At 40.9% G+C, this 21766-nt stretch overlaps 1 protein-coding gene and 1 non-coding gene across 14 annotated transcripts in view; one reads left to right on the forward strand and one right to left on the reverse strand.

Moving 5' to 3' along the window:
- The window catches only part of SAP130 (Sin3A associated protein 130), an 80859-nt gene that overhangs the window by 40747 nt on the left and 18346 nt on the right, over positions 1-21766 (forward strand). For 10 of the 13 annotated variants that reach the window (XM_027056080.2, XM_053214840.1, XM_027056085.2 and 7 more), the window contains 3 exons: positions 998-1300; positions 2212-2389; positions 9476-9580. In XM_027056080.2, the coding sequence (XP_026911881.1) occupies positions 998-1300; positions 2212-2389; positions 9476-9580 (586 nt within the window). The remainder of the gene's footprint in view (positions 1-997; positions 1301-2211; positions 2390-9475; positions 9581-21766) is intronic. The other 3 variants (XM_027056079.2, XM_027056082.2, XM_027056081.2) reach the window with 3 other exon arrangements.
- LOC113598363 (small nucleolar RNA SNORA62/SNORA6 family) lies at positions 15642-15795 on the reverse strand. Its single transcript, XR_003419029.1, has one exon. It is a non-coding gene; the product is annotated as a small nucleolar RNA SNORA62/SNORA6 family (small nucleolar RNA).

Raw genomic sequence — 21766 nt, forward strand, 5'->3', positions numbered from 1 at the left:
TCTGTCAGTGGAACCTTAGGGTTGTTTCTATATCTTGGCTATAATAAATAATGTTTCAATGAACACGGGGTGCATATATTTTTTTCGGGATTGTTTTGATGACTGAGAAGAAACATCTTTTTTTTATGTTTTATTTTGAGACAGAGAGGGCATGTGGGGGGAGGAGGGGCAGAGAGAGGGAGAGAGAGAGAATCCCAAGCAGGCTCTGTGCTGACCCAGTGTGGAGCTTGAACTCACGAACCGTGAGATCATTACCTGAGCCAAAATCAAGAGTCAGATGCTCATCCATGAGCCACCCAGGCACCCCAGAGAAGAAACATCTTTTGTATTTTTCTTTTCACGAAACATGAAAAATCCCTTCTCTGTGGTTTCCTGGAATGCTGTTGTTTTCATTTTTTATGTTACGGAGTTTGTTCTTATTATCAGAAATGCTTGTGATGGTGGTTCTGTCAATTAAAGCAAAGATTCTTGACCTGGGAGCTACAGATGTATTTCAGAAGGTTTATTTTAATTATTTAGCACAGTTCCCTAGCTCACATTTGGAACTTAATGGATGATTGCCTTTCCTGCTTTTAATGCTATTTCTAGTAGTTACCTGCAGCAAGATCAAATCAAATTGATAGGAAATGAGGGGGGAAACTCCAATATATAGAGCTTTATGTAGTGCTTTTAAAAAAAACAAAAAATGACAGAATTTGGGAGCATCTGAGTGGCTTAGTCAGTTAAGCATCTGATTCTTGATTTAGGCTCAGGTCATGTTCTCAGGGTTTGTGGGATCGAGCTCCCTGCCTGCTTGGGATTCTCTCTCTCCCTCTCTCTCTGGCCCTCCCTCATTTGCTCTTGCTTTCTCAAACTAAATAAATAAACTTAAAAAAAAAACAGGATTTAGAAATTTTACAGTGGAAAATTCTGTTTTCATTTTAGTGTTTTTCTCTTTATGTGGACTATGTCTAATCAGAGCTAACATTCGTATAGTCACTTTCTGTCTCATTTTCAGTTTCTGCTCAGGCTCCAAACTCTGCCATCACAGCCCAGACTGGCGTTGGGGTGGCATCCACAGTCCACCTAAACCCCATGCAGTTGATGACCGTGGATGCTTCTCATGCTCGACATATCCAAGGGATCCAGCCAGCACCTATCAGTACACAGGGGATACAGCCAGCCCCCATCGGGACTCCAGGAATACAGCCGGCACCAATGGGCACACAGGGAATTCACTCAGCAACCCCAATCAGCACACAGGGACTCCAGCCTGCTCCAATGGGTACTCAGCAGCCTCAGCCTGAAGGAAAGACTTCAGGTAATTTGAGTTTTTTGCAGGGAGGTTGGTGTGGAAGAAAGAGATATACTGGGTTTAAAATCCTGGTTCTGGGGCACCTCAGTGGCTCAGTTGGTTAAGTGTCCAACTCTTGGTTTCAGCTCAGGTCATGATCTTGCAGTTCATAAGTTCAAGCCTTGCATCAGGCTCTGTGCTGACAGTGTGGAGCCTGCTTGGGATTCTCTGTCTCCCTCTCTCCCTTGGTGTCTGTCTGTCTGTCTCTCTCTCTCAAAAAAAAAATAAACTTTAAAAAAAATTGTTTAAAATCCTGGTTCTGCCTCTTGCTGGCTTGGTGGTTTCAAGTAATTTCTCTGTGCCTTAGTTTCCTCCTTACAACATTGCCTAGAACTTATCTGTCAGGGTCATTGTAAACATTAGAAACTATATATACAAACAGCCTAATATGCATTTGCACATGTTAGGAAGCACTCTGTAAAGTTCAGAAAGCCGATTCATCTTTCCACAGTGTTCTCATTCTGCTGTTTCTTCCGAGTTGTATGTAAAGTTGTAAAATTAAAGTGGACTGATATGTTGGTATCATTTTTAGGAGTTGAGAGGCAATGGTATTTCACAAGAATTGTAGGAGACCATTTCTTGAAGTCTACTATGTACTTTATGTATTTTATCTGATTCATTAGTAATTATGATTCCAAAGCAAAGAGAAGTTGTTACTGATCATGCATCAATAGACTTAGTAACCTCCCACTTTGCCATCTGCTTTTAGGCAGATGAACATTGTGCTCTAAACCTTACTTTCTTGAAATTGATCAGTTATAACACGGGTACTCTAATTCTGGTGGTCTGATTGTTTTTGCCTTATGTGACATTTTAGTAACGTTCGCTTTTGTTTCCCTTTCTTCGTTGTTCCCTTCTGCCCTCTCCCTGTCCTCCAGCAGTGGTATTGGCGGATGGAGCCACAATTGTAGCCAACCCTATTAGCAGTCCATTCAGTGCCGCTCCAGCAGCAACAACTGTGGTGCAGACCCACAGCCAGAGTGCTAGCACCAATGCTCCGGCCCAGGGCTCGTCCCCCCGGCCAAGTATCCTCCGGAAGAAGCCCGCCACAGATGGGTAGGTAGACCCAGTAGTGCCACATGACACCTCTAGTTCTGAGTATAATTGGTAGAAACATTAGGCTCTCTATTGTGCTGGTAGCAAACTCTAAATCTCTCATCTTCTGTGACATTTTTAATCTCTTTCAAAATAACCTCACCCCAGGCTTGTTCAGTAGAGCCTTGCCAAGCCCAGACTGTGGGACGGTAAGAATCCAGGAGTCTGTGGGGGGTTAGTTTATAAACAGCCATTGCATACTACTTTAGGAGTTCTCTCTATTTTGTGGAGTTTAATCCTAGACTCCCTAAGTCGCTTCTAACAGATCCTTCAGGCTTGTCTAGGTAAGCACATTAATGTGTACTGCGTTTGTTTTTTTTTGTTTCCTCATCAGCCAGCATGCATTGTTGTTCAGGACAAGCAGTTTCCCAGGTGTGTTAAGTAAGGGTCCTATTCAGCAGCAGAAGTGTACTGTGTTGCCATAGAACCTGAGTTGGTGGGTGATGGGCAGGAAAGTATGTGCTGTGCTCTGAAAGTTAACTTGAAAACTTGGGAGGTGGGAGATGGGCAGTCACACTTCATAGAGCAGAGTTTCTGTGGCTGCACTGAGCTGATGTGTGTCTACAAAAGATTATAAAGGTTAAAGCATAGTGAGAACATAAGCTGCTGGGTCCATACAGGGTTTCCTGACGTGTGGAGCTTTCCGTAGACCAGACTCTCTTTTAAGGATAAATCAGTCTGTGGCAAAGGAGCCTTATCAATGAAAATGCAGGGCAAAGCTTGTACTTAACATGGCAGGTTGAACATGCACTTCTAAATTTCTTATCCTCTCAAAACCCTATAGAACTTTTAGCAAAGAGGCTTTTTAGAAAGATATAAACACACAAGAATGAGAGAATAGAAGACTGGGTTAAACAGAAGCAGGATTGAAATGTGTTTGAGAGGATCAGAGCCCTGCATCCCCTTCCCTACCCATACTTTGCAGTGCACTGCCCTTCCCAACCCCAGCATGCACCTGGAGAGTTTAACACTGCAAATGGTCCACTGAGATCAAGTAGCACAAGGGGGGGCCAGGAGTATTATACCAGAAACAGATTTGCAGAGTGCTGAGACTTACCAGTCCCCTTCTCCCTTTTAGCCGGCAGAACCCTGGCAGTTGAACGCTGTTGACAAAAAGTGAGATGTTGACTCCACTTTCTTTCTGGGCTTGTCCAGCCGAAGGGAAAAGATGCAGATACCAGCACTAGGGGTTTCCTAAGGTCAGGAATCAGATCCCCCTTACGTGAAATTTAAAGTAGGCAAGTTCTTCCATGAACTCAGAGCTTCCAGCCAACGTTAGTCCCCCGTTCCTAATCATGAACACACATCCAAGGAGGTTTCTGAGGGCCTTCTGGCAAACCACTAGACATACTGAAAAACACAGCTTGGAGCATAAAGCAAGGCAAGGAGAACAAAAACAAAAAGTGAAAGCAAATAAAGACCAAAACTGAATGCTGTCTTCAAAGGACAAAAAAAGATGTATCTGTGCAACAAGAAGTCAGTGCTATCAAAAAGGAACATTTAGAGAACAAAAGAGTGTGTCCTGAAATTTAAACTACAACAGCAGAAATTGAACTCAGAGGAGTTGGAAAATATAGTTGAGGAGGAGCTCTTCGGTGGCTCACTCCGTTAAGGGTCCCACTTGATCTCAGTTCAGGTCTTGATCTCAGGGTTGTGAGTTCGAGCCCTGCATTTGGGCTCCACACCCAGCGTGGAGCCTACTTAAAATTGAAAAAAAAAAAAAAATACAGGAGTGCCTGGGTGGCTCAGTCAGTTAAGCATCTGACTTATCAGGTCATGATCAGGTCATGATCTCACGGTTTGTGAGTTCGAGCCCCTCATCCAGCTCTGCTAACAGTGCAGAGCCTGCTTGGGATTCTGTCACTCCCTCTCTCTCTCTGCCCTTCCTTTCCCCTGTTCTCTCTCTTTCTCAAAATAAATAAACTTAAAAAAAAAACTTAAAAAAAGTATAGTTGAGGAAATCTCTCAAAAGTAGATTGAAAAATAAGAACACAAAAATAAGATAGAAGAGGAAAGACAAGAAAATCAAAGAATCAGCTCAGGAGATCCCGCCTCCAACTAATGTTTCAGTGAGAGATCTGAGAAAAGAAGGAAGATCACTTAAATAACTCCTAGAAAATTTCCAAACCTAAAGGGCATGAGTTTCCTGATTTAAAGAACCACAACATGCCCAGCATAAGTAGATGCAGTGCGTGTTAATAAACCAGCACGGAGAGGGGCGCCTGGGTGGCTCAGTCAGTTAAGCGTCCGACTTCAGCTCAGGTCATGATCTCATGGTCCATAAGTTCAAGCCCCGTGTCGGGCTCTGTGCTGTCAGTTCAGAGTCTGGAGCCTGCTTCCGATTCTGTGTCTCCCTCTCTCTCTGCCCCTCACCCCCTCACTCTCTGTCTCTATCAAAAAATGAATAAACATTAAAAAAAACTTTTTTTAAACTGTTACTTAGATAAACATGTTGAAATCTCACAACCCTGGAGACAAAAAGATCTGTCCCCTTCTCCTCCACTTGGCCGCCTCCCTGTGACCTTTCTGCTGTGCCCCCATAGCTGAGTTGTCATCATCGGAATTCCTTCCTCTTTGAGTGTGTCTGCCTTCTCTAAGTGGAACTTGGCTCTTCCTCAGGATCTCGACTCCTGCACTCTCCCCAAAGTACTGGCTGTCTCTCTTCCTGATCCTCCTGTCACTGGGCCTGGTGCTGGGGTCCATGTCCTCTTGGTGACTCACTGCCACTTTCAAGCCATCCCTCTTCGAAAGCACTCAGTTCGTATTCAGATTTCATAAAATTTGCACTTGAAGAGTATACTTTCACATAGCCAAGTCACTCCAGGCCCACTGAAAAGTTTTCTAATAACTGAATCAAATATCAGTTTTAAATTCAAATTATTTAAATGAAGTACCGGTACAAATTTTGCTCCTGGTTGCACTTGCCTATCATTCCAAGTACTTAGTAGCCCCGTATGGCCAGAGACTACCTTGTTGGTCAGAGCAGCTCAAGATCAGATTCCAGTTCAATTTGGGGGTATGTTTGTATGTCCTTCAGAAGGTACCTAACATCTGGCTGTCATTCTGTCTGAAATGATATCCCAGGTCTCTGATTTCTCAGTTGCTTAAATGCCTCTCCGTCTTCCCCCATCCATCAGCACAAACCCACAAGCACAAGCCTTCCTTGACCTTTTCTTCTGTCCTCCGGTGTCCCACAGCCTACCTTCTGTCTTCCCACCTCACCAGCAGTGGTGAGCACACTACCCACCAGGGAGCCTTCCACCCGTTGATGCTACCCCCTTTCATGACCTTTCTCTCCTCTCCTTGACTCAGTTTTTGGGGTCTGCTGCAATCACTTCCTTGCATATGGCCCCCACTTCCTTGCACCCCTCTTCACTTTGTCAAAACCAGAGTCAAATCCAACTTTCTGCTGAATTTGCGCAGCAGATTGTGGTGGGGTAAACAACTGTGTTGACTGGCCTTGCTTAACCTCAGAGACCTCCACTAGGATCTTGAAGACCAGCATAGGATCCTGTCCTAAGCCACTCTCCTGGACAGTTGCCCCCTGCTCCTCTCAGAACTCCCACACTTCCTTACCCATGTTCACTACCAGCTAATGAACTTGATCCCTACTTTTTTGAGAAAAATGGAAACACCCAAAAGAGAACTTGGTCAACTCTAGCTTTCAATCTCCCTACCTGCCGGCATCTGTATCCCACACTCTACTCATCTCATCTTTTACTGTGGACAGACTCTCAGCCCTTTGCTCTGGAGCCCTTGACCTCTGCCTTTCTAGCCTGCTGAGAACAGTGCTGTAGCTCTCCTCCCTCTCACCTGTTTACCAATGTGTTCTCGCTGGTGTTTCCTTCACATAGAAAGCAAAAAAATGCTCTCATGGGTTTTTTTTGCTACTATTTCCAAAGAAAATAAAGGAGTTTGCTAACTCCATTTTTTCTTCCAGTTTCTTTCTCTCTCCACGTTTTCACTGAGGTATAGAAAACTGCATAGATAATGCAGGTATGGGGTAATTTAGCACCGAGTGAACACCGCATGCAACCACTATCTAGGCAAGAAACAGAACACTACCAATACTTTCTCCCAAAGGGAATTAAGCAGTTTATCTTTTGACCTTGTTGACTTGCTTTGCCTCTTGTGGCATTTGTGTTGAATCATATATTACATGTTTTTGTATGACTCCATCTTCCTTCCCTTTGTTTAGTTCATCCACGTTAATTGTATGTGATTGTAGTATTTTTATTGCTATGTGAGATGCCATTAAATAACAGTACCATAGCTTATCCATGGATATTTGGGTTGTTTCCAGTTTGGGGCCATATGTTATCCTGAACATTTTTGTGCATGACCTTTGACACATAGCTAAATGTATTTGTTACATACCTAGGAGGGGATTGGCTGAGTTGTAGGCTATGCTTTATGTGCAACTCTGGTAGGTACCTGCGTGTGCTCCAAGCAGGCAGGGAGGGAGGGGGGGTCATCGCATTTATCATCACCGGCACTTGTTGTTGACACTCTTTAAGTTTGGTTAGTCTGTGGATATAGAGTGGTGTATCTCACTATGTTTAATTGTTTTCTTCGTTTTCTGCGGGGGTAGTTAGTGGAATTGGTCTTATGTCTTACTTTTTATTATGGGAAACTAAACGTAATAAAATTTTGAACATATGAATGTTATACCCATCATTCAATTTTAGTTATCAGCTTATCACCTCATAGCCAATCAATTATGTTTAATCTAGATGCCTACCCACCCCCTTCTACCAAATTATTTTGAAGCAAATCCTAAATAGTACATCTTCTCATTTGTATACATTTCGGCATATGTCTATTGAGAGATACTTATGAAAAAGTATAACCTCATAATATCAAATATCTAGTTCAAATCTCTAGGGGTCTCAGAGGTCACAACTTTTTTGTTTTAGTTTATTTGAATCAGTATTCTGATAAGGTGCCCACATTGTATTTAGTTGATATGTCTCCTAAGGCTCTTCTATATATAGATTTCCTTCATCTCTTTTTTCCTTGCGATTTATTTGTTGAAGAAACTTGGTCTTTTGTCCTGTAAACTTTTTCCTCTCCTTCCCTGTCTTTCCCAGGGTTTTGTCTGTTACATCCCCTTTGTGTTTCTTAGAACTGCTATAACAAATTACCACAAATCTGGTGGCTTAAAACAACAGAAATTTATTCTCACAGAGGTGCCTGGCTGGCTCAGTCAGTGGAGCATGCAACTCTTGATCTCAGGGTTGTGAGTTCGAGCCCCATGTTGAGTGTAGAGATTGCTTAAAAATAAATCTTTTAGGGCGCCTAGGAGGCTCAGTCATTAAGCATCTGACTTCAGCTCAGGTCATGATCTCACAGTTCATGAATTCAAGTCCCACATCGGGTAAGCTTGAGTCCTACTTTGGGTGAGCTTGAGCCCCACTTCTCTCTCTCTTTCTCTCTGTCCCTCACTCACTTGTGCCTTCTGTCTCTTTCTCTCTCTCTCTCTCTCTCAAAAATAAATAAAAATCAAATCTTTAAAAAAAAACATATCCTCACAGTTCTGATGGCTAGAAATCTAAAATCAGGATGTCAGCAGGGTGTTCCCTTGTGTATGCATCCAGGGAGAATCCATTCCATGCCTCCTTGCTAACTTCTGGTGGCTATTGGCAATCCTTTGGCTGTGGGAATATCACGCCAGTCTCTTCTTCTGTATTCACATGACCTTTCCTGTGTCTCTCTGACTCAAATATCTCTCCTTTCCGTGATAAGGATACCAGTCTACTTTGGGTGAGCTTGAGCCCCACTTCTCTCTCTCTTTCTCTCTGTCCCTCACTCACTTGTGCCTTCTGTCTCTTTCTCTCTCTCTCTCTCTCTCTCAAAAATAAATAAAAATCAAATCTTTAAAAAAAAACATATCCTCACAGTTCTGATGGCTAGAAATCTAAAATCAGGATGTCAGCAGGGTGTTCCCTTGTGTATGCACCCAGGGAGAATCCATTCCATGCCTCCTTGCTAACTTCTGGTGGCTATTGGCAATCCTTTGGCTGTGGGAATATCACGCCAGTCTCTTCTTCTGTATTCACATGACCTTTCCTGTGTCTCTCTGACTCAAATATCTCTCCTTTCCGTGATAAGGATACCAGTCATTGGATTTAGGGTCTACCCTCCACACTAGAAAGATCTTAACCTTGAGATCTCTAACTAAATTACACTCACAAAGACTCTATTACATTCACAGGTACAGGGATTAGGACTTGGATATCAATTTAGCCCACTACCCCTGTAGTTTGGTTTTGCTGTTCTTGTCCCCGTCACGTTGTCTCTTGTTACTTGAATCTAAAGCTTGAATAGATTCTTTTTTTATTATTTTTTATTTTTGGCAAGACCAGTTTATAAATTAAAATGTCTGGTAGTCCCCCATTTTGAGATGTTAGCAGACTTAGTGATCACTGTCTGGATCCATTAATTAGGCTTTGCAAAATGGTGTATTCTGGTTCAAGCCATTTTCTCTCAGCCCGCTCATCTGGCATTTGCTTCCAGCACTCTGCCGACACTGCCCATGTCACACTTACAGCTTCCACATTGCTGAGCCCGCTGGTTCCCATCTGAGCCACACGTGGCCTCTACTGGATGGCACAGTGACACTAACTTGGTCACCTTTCTTTCACTTGACTTCCAGGAACTTTTTCTCAGGTCAACATAAACATGTAAACACAACAGTGATCGGGAGGAACACTTAATACTGATGTTAAGTTTGATAATAAGTAGAAAGGAGATGTGGCGTGGTTGAAGCAGCAGCTGAAAGAGTCACAGTGGTTGCTTCCTGGAGAGAGATGGGCAAGAAATGGGGAGAGATGGAGGGGACCTGTGTTTTGCTAAAAGCTTTTTAGTGCAATTTGGCATTTTCAATAACATATCTATAGTATTTGGATAAAATTTTAAAAACCATTTTAAAAAATGCCTAGCAAATCTAGTGTTTTTATTTTGTCATAGTTATGCCTAGCAAATATTTACTTCTTATCCTTTAATGCCCTCGGACTGTTGTTTTCTGGGTTGTCTGGTCTCTTTCAGAATGGCAGTTCGGAAAACCCTCATTCCTCCTCAGCCTCCTGAAGTGGCTAGCCCTCGAGTGGAAAGCTCTATGCGGAGTACATCTGGGTCACCTAGGCCTGCAGGGTGAGCACATAAATGTTATCACTCTTGGTTCCAACTGCACATAATTGAGGAGGAAAGAGTCTAACATGTGACAAATTTTACATAATTTGCCTGTGTGCATCTTTTTATATCCACATTCTAGCTGTGTGACCTGGACATATTTCTCAGACTCTGTGATTCTTATTTATGAAATAGCCATACTTATAATATCTGCTTCATTGGATTCTTGTGTGTTTAAATGAAATGATGCATTTAAAGTGTTTAGAACAGAGCCTGCCTCGTAGTAAACACCCAGTTATCGTTGCTGTCAAAAATGGCATCATGTCAGTAGTTAATACATGCTGATTTCTTTGTTCTTCATTCCACCAGTAACACTATTTTGGGAAAGAGAGGCAATGTAAGAACATTTAAAGTATAAAGTTAAAATCATTGTCCTGTTCCCCACCCACCTTGCCAGTCCCACTAGCTAGAATTAATATTGATTGGTAACAGTATTAAGTATCTTTCTGCATCTTTTGTCTGTGTACACAGGTAGATAGAGTGAGTCTTAAAAACAGAATCTTGCTGATTAGAGTGTTCTGTATCTTGCCATTTTTACTTCTGTCAGTAACAGCTTGCCATGTTAATGTATTTAGATGTACTTCATAAAACTTCATTCAAGAAGAAAATTATGAATGCCTTGTATGTGCCAGGTACTGTTTTAGAATCTGGGAATATAGAAGAGTGACTAAGACAAAGTGTCCATTCTCCTTAAGCTTATTTTCTAGTGGGTGTAGAGAAACAAATACGTGAAGGAAAAGGAGGCAGTGTGAAGGGAACGTAAAGCGATGGGAGGCAGAGGTGACACCATCCAGAAAGCCTTCTCTGAGCAGAGGTTGAAGGGCAGGAAGGAAGCGCCACATGCTGCCTGATGTCCAGCTGCATGAGTCAGAGCAAAGAGCGGGGCCAGGAATTATGTGGGAGGACATGCGGTCGTTACTTTACGCAGTAGTGCAGAAAAGTACAAATAACCATTCAAGGGGCAGCTGTGAAAAATAATCATAATTGTAGGGGGTGGGATTGTACTTACTCTAGGATCTTTAAAAACACTGAAAATACTCAAAACTCTCTCATTGTCAGTTATATATAAGGAAGTGAAAAAAGTAGTAAAACTAACACTTACTTGGTACACTGTAATTTAAACATGAGAAACATTGAGAACTAAAGTGTCTTCTAAAAACTAATCAAGAGTAGTTTGAACAGCGCTTACCGCCTTCACATTGTGTAACTTGACGCAGAGCGACAGTCTTTCCATGTGTTGGTGAATTGTCATACTCCTTTCTGAGTTTCGGTCTGCTTCTAAGATTGTATCCTGTATCTTTTCAGTGTTGACAAATTGTCTCCAAGAGTTCGTTTAACGTGAAATTTTTTGCCAGCCTCACTTCTAGGGATATCTTCATCCTTTTTATCAAAACCCTCTGCCATAACTAACACGTGGAGTACAAGTGCACATGTCAAAGCAGAATCTTTTCACTGTGCTAGCAGCTTCATCAAATAGCTTAACATTAATTCGTTAAATTGAAGTTAATTAATTACTTAACTTTGAAGTAAACCAGCCTTTATTGGCCAGGAAAGGATTTGTTGTTTTGTTTTCATGGGGTTTTTTTTTTTTCCATTCTCCTTGAAATTGGCCTTTTTCTTTCATTGTGCCAGCTAACTTTACCACTTAGACCTGAATAGGATTGAATAGTTCTCAGTCCAAAGTGGAAGTCAATACTACATTTTGCCACAGCGGCTTTCTGTGCCCAGTGCAATTTAAACTAAAAGATGATAAGCGACTTTACCATCTTTGTCGGTAAAGTCAAAGTCCAATTCATTGGATTCTGTCTGTGTGGTCCATGCCGTATCTTCATACAGGCCTAGCGCTCGTCCTGTCTTCTCTGCTGTTGCTGGTTTCAAATCTTCTAATCACATCCAATTTCACTTCCAGAATGACTGTTTTTTTCTCTGCATTTTTATCTGTGTTGGCCAGTTTTTGCTCTCTGTCATCCATTATTATAAAATTTCACCTGGGTTTGTCTCTGGGAAACAAGAGACTGCACAGCTCCACACTTTGCTGTCCATATAAACTGAATAACAGATTCAGTAACCAGTCATGGACATATTTCGAAGGAAGTGATGTGATTGGTCATAGATCCTGATGCACATCTGTTAGTTACATAGTGATTTATGGACTGAGGAGGCAGCAGCAAAGTTTGCATAAAATTGCTTAAAGTTTATATAACTACTCACAGTTAATATTATAGTGAGTGGTAGCTCAAATTTGAACTGCGTTGGTGGGAGGCTGGTATAATGTAGTTACACATATATACGTACGATTCACACACTGCACAAAGTCAGGACTATCTATATGTTAGGTATATACAAGGAACAGCAAGAGAAACCAGCCTAGAACGAAAGGAGAGTTGCACAGCATGGTTCAGAGATATAACTGAGGGCCAGATGAGGGCTTTGTGGATCATTCAGTGTCCTTTGGATTTTATTCTGGGTAAGACTGAGAGCCATCAGAGGTCTAAGGCATAGGAGTGACATGATTTGACTTTTTTTTACAAGAACTGCTCTGGCTACTGTGCTGGGAATAAACTGTAAGGAAGTAAGAGTGGAAGCAGGGAGACCAAGTAAGAAATAATACAACCTTAGACTATCATAGAGGCATGGACCACTGTGGAGGTAGTAAAAGTCTTCAAAAGAGTTCAGATTCTGGTTGTATCTTGAAGGTACAGCTGACAGAATTTTCTGACAGAAAGGGAGAAGTCCGGCTAGGAGGTTTTGCCTGAGCGACTGCAGATAAGGAATTATTCTTTCTGAAGTAAGGAAGCCTATGGGAATAGGAGAGAAAAAACTTTTTTCTTTAAAAAAAATGTTTTAATGTTTATTTATTATTGAGAGACAGAGACAGAGCGTAAGCAGGGGAGGGGCAGAGATAGAGGGAGACACAGAATCTGAAGCAGGTTCCAGCCTCTGAGCTGTCAGCACAGGGCCTGACGCGGGGTTTGAACTCACAAACCGTGAGATCATGACCTGAGCCGAAGTCAGACACTTAACCAACTGAGCCATCCAGGCACTCCGAGAGAAAAAACTTTTTAAGTTTAGTTCTAAATATTTTACTTTTGTGATCTCCAGGTGGTTAGACACAGCCAAGTGGAGATATCAAATGTATAGTTGGATATAAAATTCTGAAGTAGATACAGCCCTAGAATTGAAGATAGTGGTCTATGCTGGTGATTAAGTTTTGGCAGATACATGTTTCTAACACCGTGAGAGTGGAAGAGAGCCCATCAACAGTGAGTATAGAGAATAGACCTGGTACAAAGACCACGTGTTCAGACATGTCCTCTTAGGAGATCAGAAAAACAAAAAACCAGAAAAAGAGACTGTATTCCTATTCCTTTACTGTGTGATGTTCTCAGAAGTGTTGGTGCCATAATTAGTCCTCCATTAATGAACACTTAAATTATTTCCATTTATCACTGTAATAAATACTGCAGTGAATCTTTATCATTGAGCCCCTTCGCAAACATTTCTCTGGAATACATTTCTGGAAGTAGCGTTACTGGGTCAAATTAAATGTGGAGATTAAATTCTGATTTCCAGTCACTGTATCTGTTTATATCCTCATGAAATGTGTTCCCATTTTCTCCACATTGTTGCCAACATTAGATACTGAACTTTACAAATTTAATACATTATCTTTGTTTTTCAAGTGTTTTTTTTGTTTGTTTTTTTTTAAGTAGCACTAGAGTTAACTTTTAAAGCGCTGGGGAAAAAATACAGTAACTGAAGCGTCTGTGACATACAAAAGTACATTCCTTGTAAGCAACTGTATGTGCAGAAACTTAGGTGAGCAGGGGCTATTTGCAGAGTCTTTCCCGGACTTAATATGGTTCCAAGGTAGATTGTGGAGGTAGGGCCCCAGCATGCAGGCACCCAGATGGCCTTCCTTGCAGTGGGCATTCTGTTTCTGTGCCACCTGAAAGAAGGGAGCATTTGGACGGTGAAAAATAACTAGCTGAAACCAGAGCAGTCTCCCCACACTCCCACGCCCAAGTGAAAGGAATCTCATGGAAATTGCTGCTTTTAGGAATAGCCCACCTCATTCACTGATGAGTAATAAAAGGATATTCATGTGAAGATAACTAAAATTAAAACGTAGGAAAAGAGCAACAAAATATACTCATTTGTTCAGTAAGAATATGCACCAGAAAAGTGTTACAGAATAAGTGTGAAACTTATTTTAAAATTCTGACTGTGAATTTAAATTACTTAATGACGTTAGCACCACCTCACTGATGGAAAACACACAAAGGATGAAATGCAGACTAAGTGACAGGACATAAAGGGATGACATGTGAAGGGATAGAACTCAGTAAAGATTTAGAAGAAACCACAGAATGAAGGTAAAATTAAAATAGAAAACAGTGTAGACATAGAGGATAGAAATGGAAGAAGCAAAATTTAAAAAAAAATTTTTTAATGTTTATTTATTTTTGACAGAGAGAGAGAGACAGAACATGAGCAGGGGAGGGGCAGAGAGAGAGGGAGACACAGAATCCGAAGCAGCCTCCAGGCTCTGAGCTGTCAGCATAGAGCCTGACGCAGGGCTCAAACTCACAGACTGCGAGATTATGACCTGAGCCAAAGTTGGACGCGCAACCAACTGAGCCACCCAGTTGCCCCGAAAAAGCAAAATTTTTAAAAGAAATAAATATAAAACAAAAACCATACAAAATATACTATGATACAAGATCAAACATATACATGTCAACATCTCAGAAACCAATATGTGAGTTAAAAGTAAGGATGTGTTAATGTTGTCATTAATTATTTTTAAGTGCTACACGACATGGGTGTATAATTACTGACAGCTTAGATTCAGTGAAACACTGCAATAGAGTGGTGTTGTGTGGAGATAGTGGAGGGTTAAGGGAGGGAACAAGAGTTCCCAGTACATCCTTTGAAACATGAACGTATCACTGGGGCGCCTGGCTGGCTTGCACAGAGCATGCGACTCTTGATCTTAAGATTATGGGTTCAAGCCCTACATTGGACATAGAGCTTAAAAAAAAAGAAAATGAAACATGACTATATTACCAATTCCAAGCCAAAAGATTAAGGAAGATTAAAATATAAAATGGGGGAGGGGGTAGCACCTGGGTGTGGCTCAGTCAGTTAAGCGTCTGACCAGCTCAGCTCATGATCTCTTGGTTCATGAGTTCGAGCCCCGCATCAAGCTCTGTGCTGATGGCTCAGAGCCTGGAGCCTGCTTCGGATTCTGTCTCCCTCTCTCTCTGCCCTTCCTCTGTTCACATTCTGTCTCTCTGTCTCTCAAAAATAAACATTAAAAAGTTTTCTTTTAATAGAGAGGCACCTGGGTGCCTGAGTCAGTTGAATGTCTAACTTCAGCTCGGGTCATGATCTTGCGGTTCATGGGTTCGGGCCCTGCATCTGGCTCTGCTAACAGCTTGGCGCCTGGGTCCTGCTTCCGATTCTGTGTCTCCTTATCTCTCTGCCCCTCCCCCAGTCATGCTCTGTCTCTTTCTCTCAAAGATGAATAAACATTAAAAAAATTATTTTAATGTTATAAAATAGAAAACAGATTTAGAAAGTAAATCCAAAAGCTGTTAAAATAAATTTAAAATATGAACTTTAAAACAAATCACATAGTACTAATTCATCCTCAGACTCTCCCCGAAACCTATAGAAATTCTCCAAATACAGGCAGACCTATCAGATCTCTGTCAGTTCCATTTTTTTCTAGTTTACATCCCTCCCTCCTTAAAGCCTTGCTTCCACCTACTCCAATCTTCACTGGTTGCTCTCTGGACTCGGTGCCCAGCTGTTACCCCTTGTGTTTCCTTTGTCCTTCACGGTCTGAATTCCCTTCATCTCATCCCTGGTGACGTATATTTCCTTTTTTCTTGATTTACTTTCTGATTTGTTAGAGCATCTCTTTTGCAGCAGACAAACAGTACGTAAGATGTCAATTTTTGACCCTTTGCAAATCAGGAAATGTCCTTTTTCTGCCCTTACTCTTTTTGTTTTTATTTGTAGCAAGAATTACTATCAAACTCCATTCACTGGGCCACGGACCCTTGTGGTGGTAGCGAAAGACTTGCCCCTCATGTGGCACACTACCTACACTTGTGAGTTCATTGGCCAGCCAGTGGCCTCAACTCCAAGCTCTAACAGTGGGCAGGGCCATCACTCTGGAGTCTAAGTCTCCTTTCTCTCTGTTGTTGAGATTAGGTAAATTATATTGATCTGTCCTCAACCCCACTGATTCTATCTCCACTGGGCTCCTGAGAATGTCCAGTGAGTATGTTTGGTCAGTTATTGTTTTTCACTTCTGTAATTTAAATTTGGATCTTTTTGTAACTTTGATTGCTTTGCTGAGATTTTTCTGGTTTTTTTATCTTTTAAATTTGTTTTTCATCTTTTGAATTTGTCATTGCTTGTTGAAGCATTTTTATGATCTCTACATCCTTGTCAGATGCTACCCGACATCATTCATCTCCTGTTCAAGTTGTGATTTTCTTGGCTCTTGGTTAGACGAGTGGTTTTCTGTTTGGACCTGGACCTTTATGGTCTTAGAAGACCCTGGAGTTTATTTCTAGCTTAATGTTTTGGCAGTCGTCCTCTCACATGGCCGCAACTGGGGAAGGGAAAGCATTGCCTTCTCACTGCCAAGAGGAGAGTTGAAGGCCAGGTTCCCTGCTTGACCTCTTTTGACACCACTTCAATAGTGAGATGGCGGAAAGAGAATCACGCTGCCTCATTACAGCCTGGCAAGTGTGGAAGTCTAGGTTCTCCACAGCCTTTGCCGGAGAGCGTGGGAATTGGGACCACAGTCGTTTCTGTGGTGTTTCACTGGGAGAGCAGTTATTGTCTAGAAGTCTCCTGTCTTGCTCAGCTGCTCCTGCCTTGGTTCCTTGAGCAGACTTTTCTTGGGATTTTTGTCTGTGCCCTTTGACATTTCTGTATTATGGCCTTCCAGGACCCAGACTGGAGCACAGTCAGAAAGGAAACCCAGGGAACTCACTGCTATGTCTTCCTTTGGTCCTGAGCGCCCTAGCCAGTCTGCCTTCGTCTCTCAGCAGCTGTTTTGTTGCTTTTATATGTAATACTCATGATTTCAGCTATACTTAACTAGGAAGAATATGGAAAAGTATGTCCAGACCATCTTTCCATAAACAGAATTCCTGCTTACACTCTTAAATAATACAATGGCTGGGAGAAGTTTAAATTGAAAATCTCTTTTTCTTTGCAGGCGATATCTTCAACTTTATCTCATAGCATTCTTTTTTGGAGTTCTTAATATGAAAACCTGTAAACGTAGAACAAAATAGGGAACACAGTATTATTCAACTAGATTTAACTTTTAGTATTTTGCCATATATTCCCTTTTTTGGTGCGATCAAATTACAGAATTTCACTTTTAAGTAATTCCTTGGGGGGTACCTTGACTGGCTCAGTTGGTAGAGCATGTGACTCTTGATCTCTGGGTCATGAGTTCAAGTCCCACATTGGGTGTGGAGTCTACTTAAAATTTTTTTTTAATATATATATGCGTGCATTTTGACAATTTAATTATGTGTCTAGGTGTGGGTTTTTCCAGCTTTTCCTACACAAGTTGGTTGATTGATGTTTTTCATCAAATCTGGGGAGTCTTTGGCGCAGTTTCTTCAGATATTGTTTCTGCCCCATTCTCTCTTTGCTTCTGGGACTCCCATTATGTATGTGTATGTTGGTATAGTTATTGCTGTCCCAAAGATCTCTGAGGCTCTGTTTATTTTTCCTCCTGTGTACCCCCCCTTTTTTTAAGTTTTTTTTTTTTAATGTTTATTTATTTTTGAGAGAGAGAGAGGCAGAGCATGAGGAGGAGAGGGGCAGAGAGAGAGGGAGACACAGAATCCGATGCAGGCTCCAGGCTCCGAGCTATCAGCACAGAGCCCGACACGGGGCTCAAACTCACGAGCTGTGCGATTATGATCTGAGCTGCAGTCAGATGCTTAACCGACTGAGCCACCCAGGCGCCCCCTTACCCCTTTTTATAGTTTCTCAGACTGGATAATCCCAATTGACCTATGTTTGAGCTTATTGATTCTTTCCTATGCCTGCTGAAATATAGTTTTTTTTTTCCAACTGCTATATATATATGTGTGTGTGTATATATATATACACATATACATATATATATGTACATATATACATATATATATATTTTTTTATAAATAATCTCTTTGCCCAATGTGGGGCTCCAACTCATGACCCCGAGATCAAGAGTCACATGCTGTACCAACTGAGGTAGCTGGGTGCCCCAGAAATACACTTTTGAGTCTTGTTAGTGATTTTTTGTTTTCTTTTCAACTCTTTTATTTTTCAAGTGCAGAATTGCTTTTTGGTCTTTTTTTTAATAATTTCTGTCTCTTTATTAATCTCAGTTTGCTGAGACATGATTTTTAGGCTGTTCTTATAACCATGATCTCCTTTAGTTCTTTAAACATATTTACAATAGCTAACTTAAAGTCTCTGACTAGTAAGCCTAACACCTGTGCATCCTTAGTGACCGTTTTATTGCTTCCCCCCGCCATGTTCAAACATTGCTTTGTTTCTTTACATACCTCAGAATTATTGTTGAAAACTTGACATTTTAAACAGTGTGTGGCAACTCTGGAAATCAGATTCCCACACGTCCCTGGGGTTTGTTGTTGCTGCTGGGGTTTGTTGTTGGGTTTTGGTTGTTTAGGGACTTTTGTAAAATAATTCTTTAAAATCACTGTCTTTGTCTAGAGTGGCCACTGAATACACTCTTAGCTTTGTAGTCATCTAATGATTAAACCAATTTCCTTGAATGCCTGGAACCAGTAAGTCTCTGTGTTTGCTAAGGGCCTTGTGTGTCTTGGGGTAGCCCATCAACACTGAGGCAGGCGGTTTTACATCTCTTTTTTCTTTTCGCTTACACAGAGCCAGAGGTGAGAACCTGTGTCCTTCTTGGTTCTTTCCTGGGCTCTGCACAGCCCAAGGTATGCACACAGTCCTACATGTATATATTGCTTCCTGAATTTGCCAGAAATACGTTGGAGCTTTTTGAAGCCCCTGTGGACATTTCATTCTCCAACTTTTCCTTTAAAGCTTTTTGGGTAGCTTATTGTTTGCCCCACTTGTTACCATCCTATCAGTTAGCTGGGAAGCTGATCACTTGTGTCTGATTTGTTCCAGTACTCTAGAAGGAAAAGGTGTTCACACTGAGCAGGTCTGGTGGATAAGACAGTCTTGCAAATGGGAGCAACCAGTTTGTATAATGATAGTTCTCTGGTCAAGAGGGTTTGAAGGGCCTCTAGCCCCTCTGGTAGCTGCCAGGGTGCTGGTTTTTGCTGTAAGCATGGACTGGTGGTTAGCAAGCCTACCATTGGCGGTGGAAAGGGAGAGAGAAATAGGGCAGGGGCGCCTGGGTGGCTCAGCGGATTAAACATCCGACTTCAGTTCAGGTCATGATCTCATGGTTCGTGGATTTGAATCCTGTATCAGGCTCTCTACTGTCAGCACTGAGCCCACTTCAGATCTGTCCCCCTCTCCCTTTGCCCCTCCCCTGCTTGCACACGTTCTCCTACACGCTCTCCCATTCTCTCTCTCTCTCTCTCTCCCTCTCTCTCTAAAAAAAAAAAAAAAACAGTTAAAAATAGGGCAAGTTAAACACCACAGAGTTTATTGGTCTTACTGAGGTTTGGCTGATTTTCTTGAATAATTTTGCTACATTGTTCATTTCCAGAGTTCTGAAAACATTGTTAATGCCAAGTTTTTGTTGCTTTTATGAAAGAGAATTTTCAGAGATCATTACTCCCACATTAATTCTCTTTAATTCCAGAATAATCTTTTCCTGTACCCCACCTTTGTTTACTTATTTTGAAATAATTTAAGACTCACAAAAAGTTATAAAATAGTGCAGAAAGTTCCCATGTACCCTTACCCAGCTTCCCCCAATGATTACGTCTTACATAACCCTCGTATTTTTTCAAAGTGAAAAAATTGGCATTAGTACGATGCTATTGACCAACTACAGACCTTATTAAAATGTCACCAGTTTTTTCCCCCCTTTGGTGTATATTTGAAATCTCATCCATGAATAAATTTATATAACCATTATCATGATCAGATTGTGAACCTCTTTTGTTGCCACAAAGATATTCCCTTATTCACAGTCATACCTTTCCCGCAAACCTAATAATACCTTGCCACTTAGCTGTGCCCCACCAGAATTTTTTCATTTTGAGAGTTTTATGTAAATGGAATCTCAAATTAAATATATACTCTATATATGTAATATATATATTTTTTCATACCTAATGATGCTGGTTTATTTTTTCACCAAATGTTGTACTTTTGAGATCCATCCAAATTGTACTATGTATCAGTAATTTCTTCTTTTTAAGGTGAGTAATGTTACATCACATGGGTATACCTGTATGCTTATTTACCCGTTTGCTTATTGAAGTTCATTGGGATTGTTCTGGTTTGGGGTTATTAGAAATAAAGCTGCTATGAACATTCAGGTACAACTTCCTTGGTAGACGTATATTTTCATTTCTCTGGGATAAAAATCCCAAGAGTATAGTTGCTAAGTTACATGGTCCATGCATTTTTCATTTTATAAGGAGCTTCCTAACTGTTTTGCAGACTGGCTGTACCATTTCAAATTTCCACCGGCAACATGTGAGATCCTTGTATCCTAAAACCTTGCTAACCTCATTTATTAGTGCTAGGAGGTTTTTGGTATATCAAGTTGCTCTACATCCTTTCCTGTGCTTGCTATTATAAAATCTTAAGTTTTATTTTCACCGTCTGATTGGGGTGTGGTAGGATATCATCAAGACTTTAATTTGCACGACTCTAATGACTGATGGTATTGAACATCTTTTCATGTGCCTGTTTGCCTCCTGGATATTTTCTCTAGTGTTTGTTCTTTATTCATTTAAGTTTGTTCCTTATTCATGTTGTCTTCTATTGAGACTGTATGTTTTCCCAGTATTGAGTTTACAGAGTTGTTTATATATTGTGAATATCATTCTTTTATCATAGATAATAATGTGTTTTGGTTTGTTTGTCTTAACCATTTTTAAGTGTACATTTCATCGGTGCTAAGCATATTCTCACTCTCGGGCAGCCCTCTCCAGATCTATGCAGAACTGCAACTCCCTATGCCCATTACTCAGCCACTTCCATTTTCCCTCCTCCCAACCCACGGGGGCCACTGTTGTACTTTTCTTTTTTCAGTAAATTTGACTACTCTGGGTACCTCATGTAAGTGGAATCAACATAATGTGTTTCACAAATATTTTTTTTTCAGTCTGTGCCTTGTCTTTTACTTCTTAAAGTGGTCTTTAGCAAAGCAAAAGTCTTAATTTTATTTTCTTTTTTTTGGCAAAAGCCTTTACTTTGCTAAAACTCAATTTATCGTTTTTTTCTTTGGAGTGTACTTTTGGTATCATGTCTAAGAACTCTTGACTAAATCCTGGGGGGAGGGAGTTGTATTTTTATAAAACTTTTATAGTTTTACATTTTAAACTCAGATTTATGATCCATGTGGAATTCAGTTTTGTATATGGTATGAGATTTGGTTTGATGTTGAATTTTTTGCCTATGGAAATCCAGTTGTTTTTGGCCTTGAACTTGAGGGGGTACTTTTCATACCTTGAAAAGTACTGCTTTTCATATCTTGAATTTTCAGCATTAGTATGTAAACCTTTACAGCTATTAAATGAAATATTTTACTGGGACACCTGGCCAGCTCTGTCGGTAGAGCATGTGACCCTTGATCCTGAGTTCGAGCCCCATGCTGGGTGTAGTGATTATTCAAAAATAAAGTCTTTAAAAATATTTTTTTTACTTTAAAAAATAATGTTTAAGAAGAATTTGTAATGACATGAGGAACTACTTCTGATAAAACTGAAAAAAATAGGATATATAGTTTTTTTTCTAATTTTTTTTTAATGTTTATTAATTTTTTGAAAGAGAGACAGAGCATGAGCAGGGGAGGGGCATAGAGAGAGGGAGACACAGAATCTGAAGCAGGCTCCAGGCTCCAAGCTGTCAGCACAGAGCCCATTGTGGGGCTCGAACTCATGAGAACCACAAGATCATGACCTGAGCCGAAGTTGGACACTTAACCGA

The sequence above is a fragment of the Acinonyx jubatus genome, chromosome C1 (genome assembly GCF_027475565.1).
Source record: "Acinonyx jubatus isolate Ajub_Pintada_27869175 chromosome C1, VMU_Ajub_asm_v1.0, whole genome shotgun sequence".
NCBI classification, from domain to species: domain Eukaryota; kingdom Metazoa; phylum Chordata; class Mammalia; order Carnivora; family Felidae; genus Acinonyx; species Acinonyx jubatus.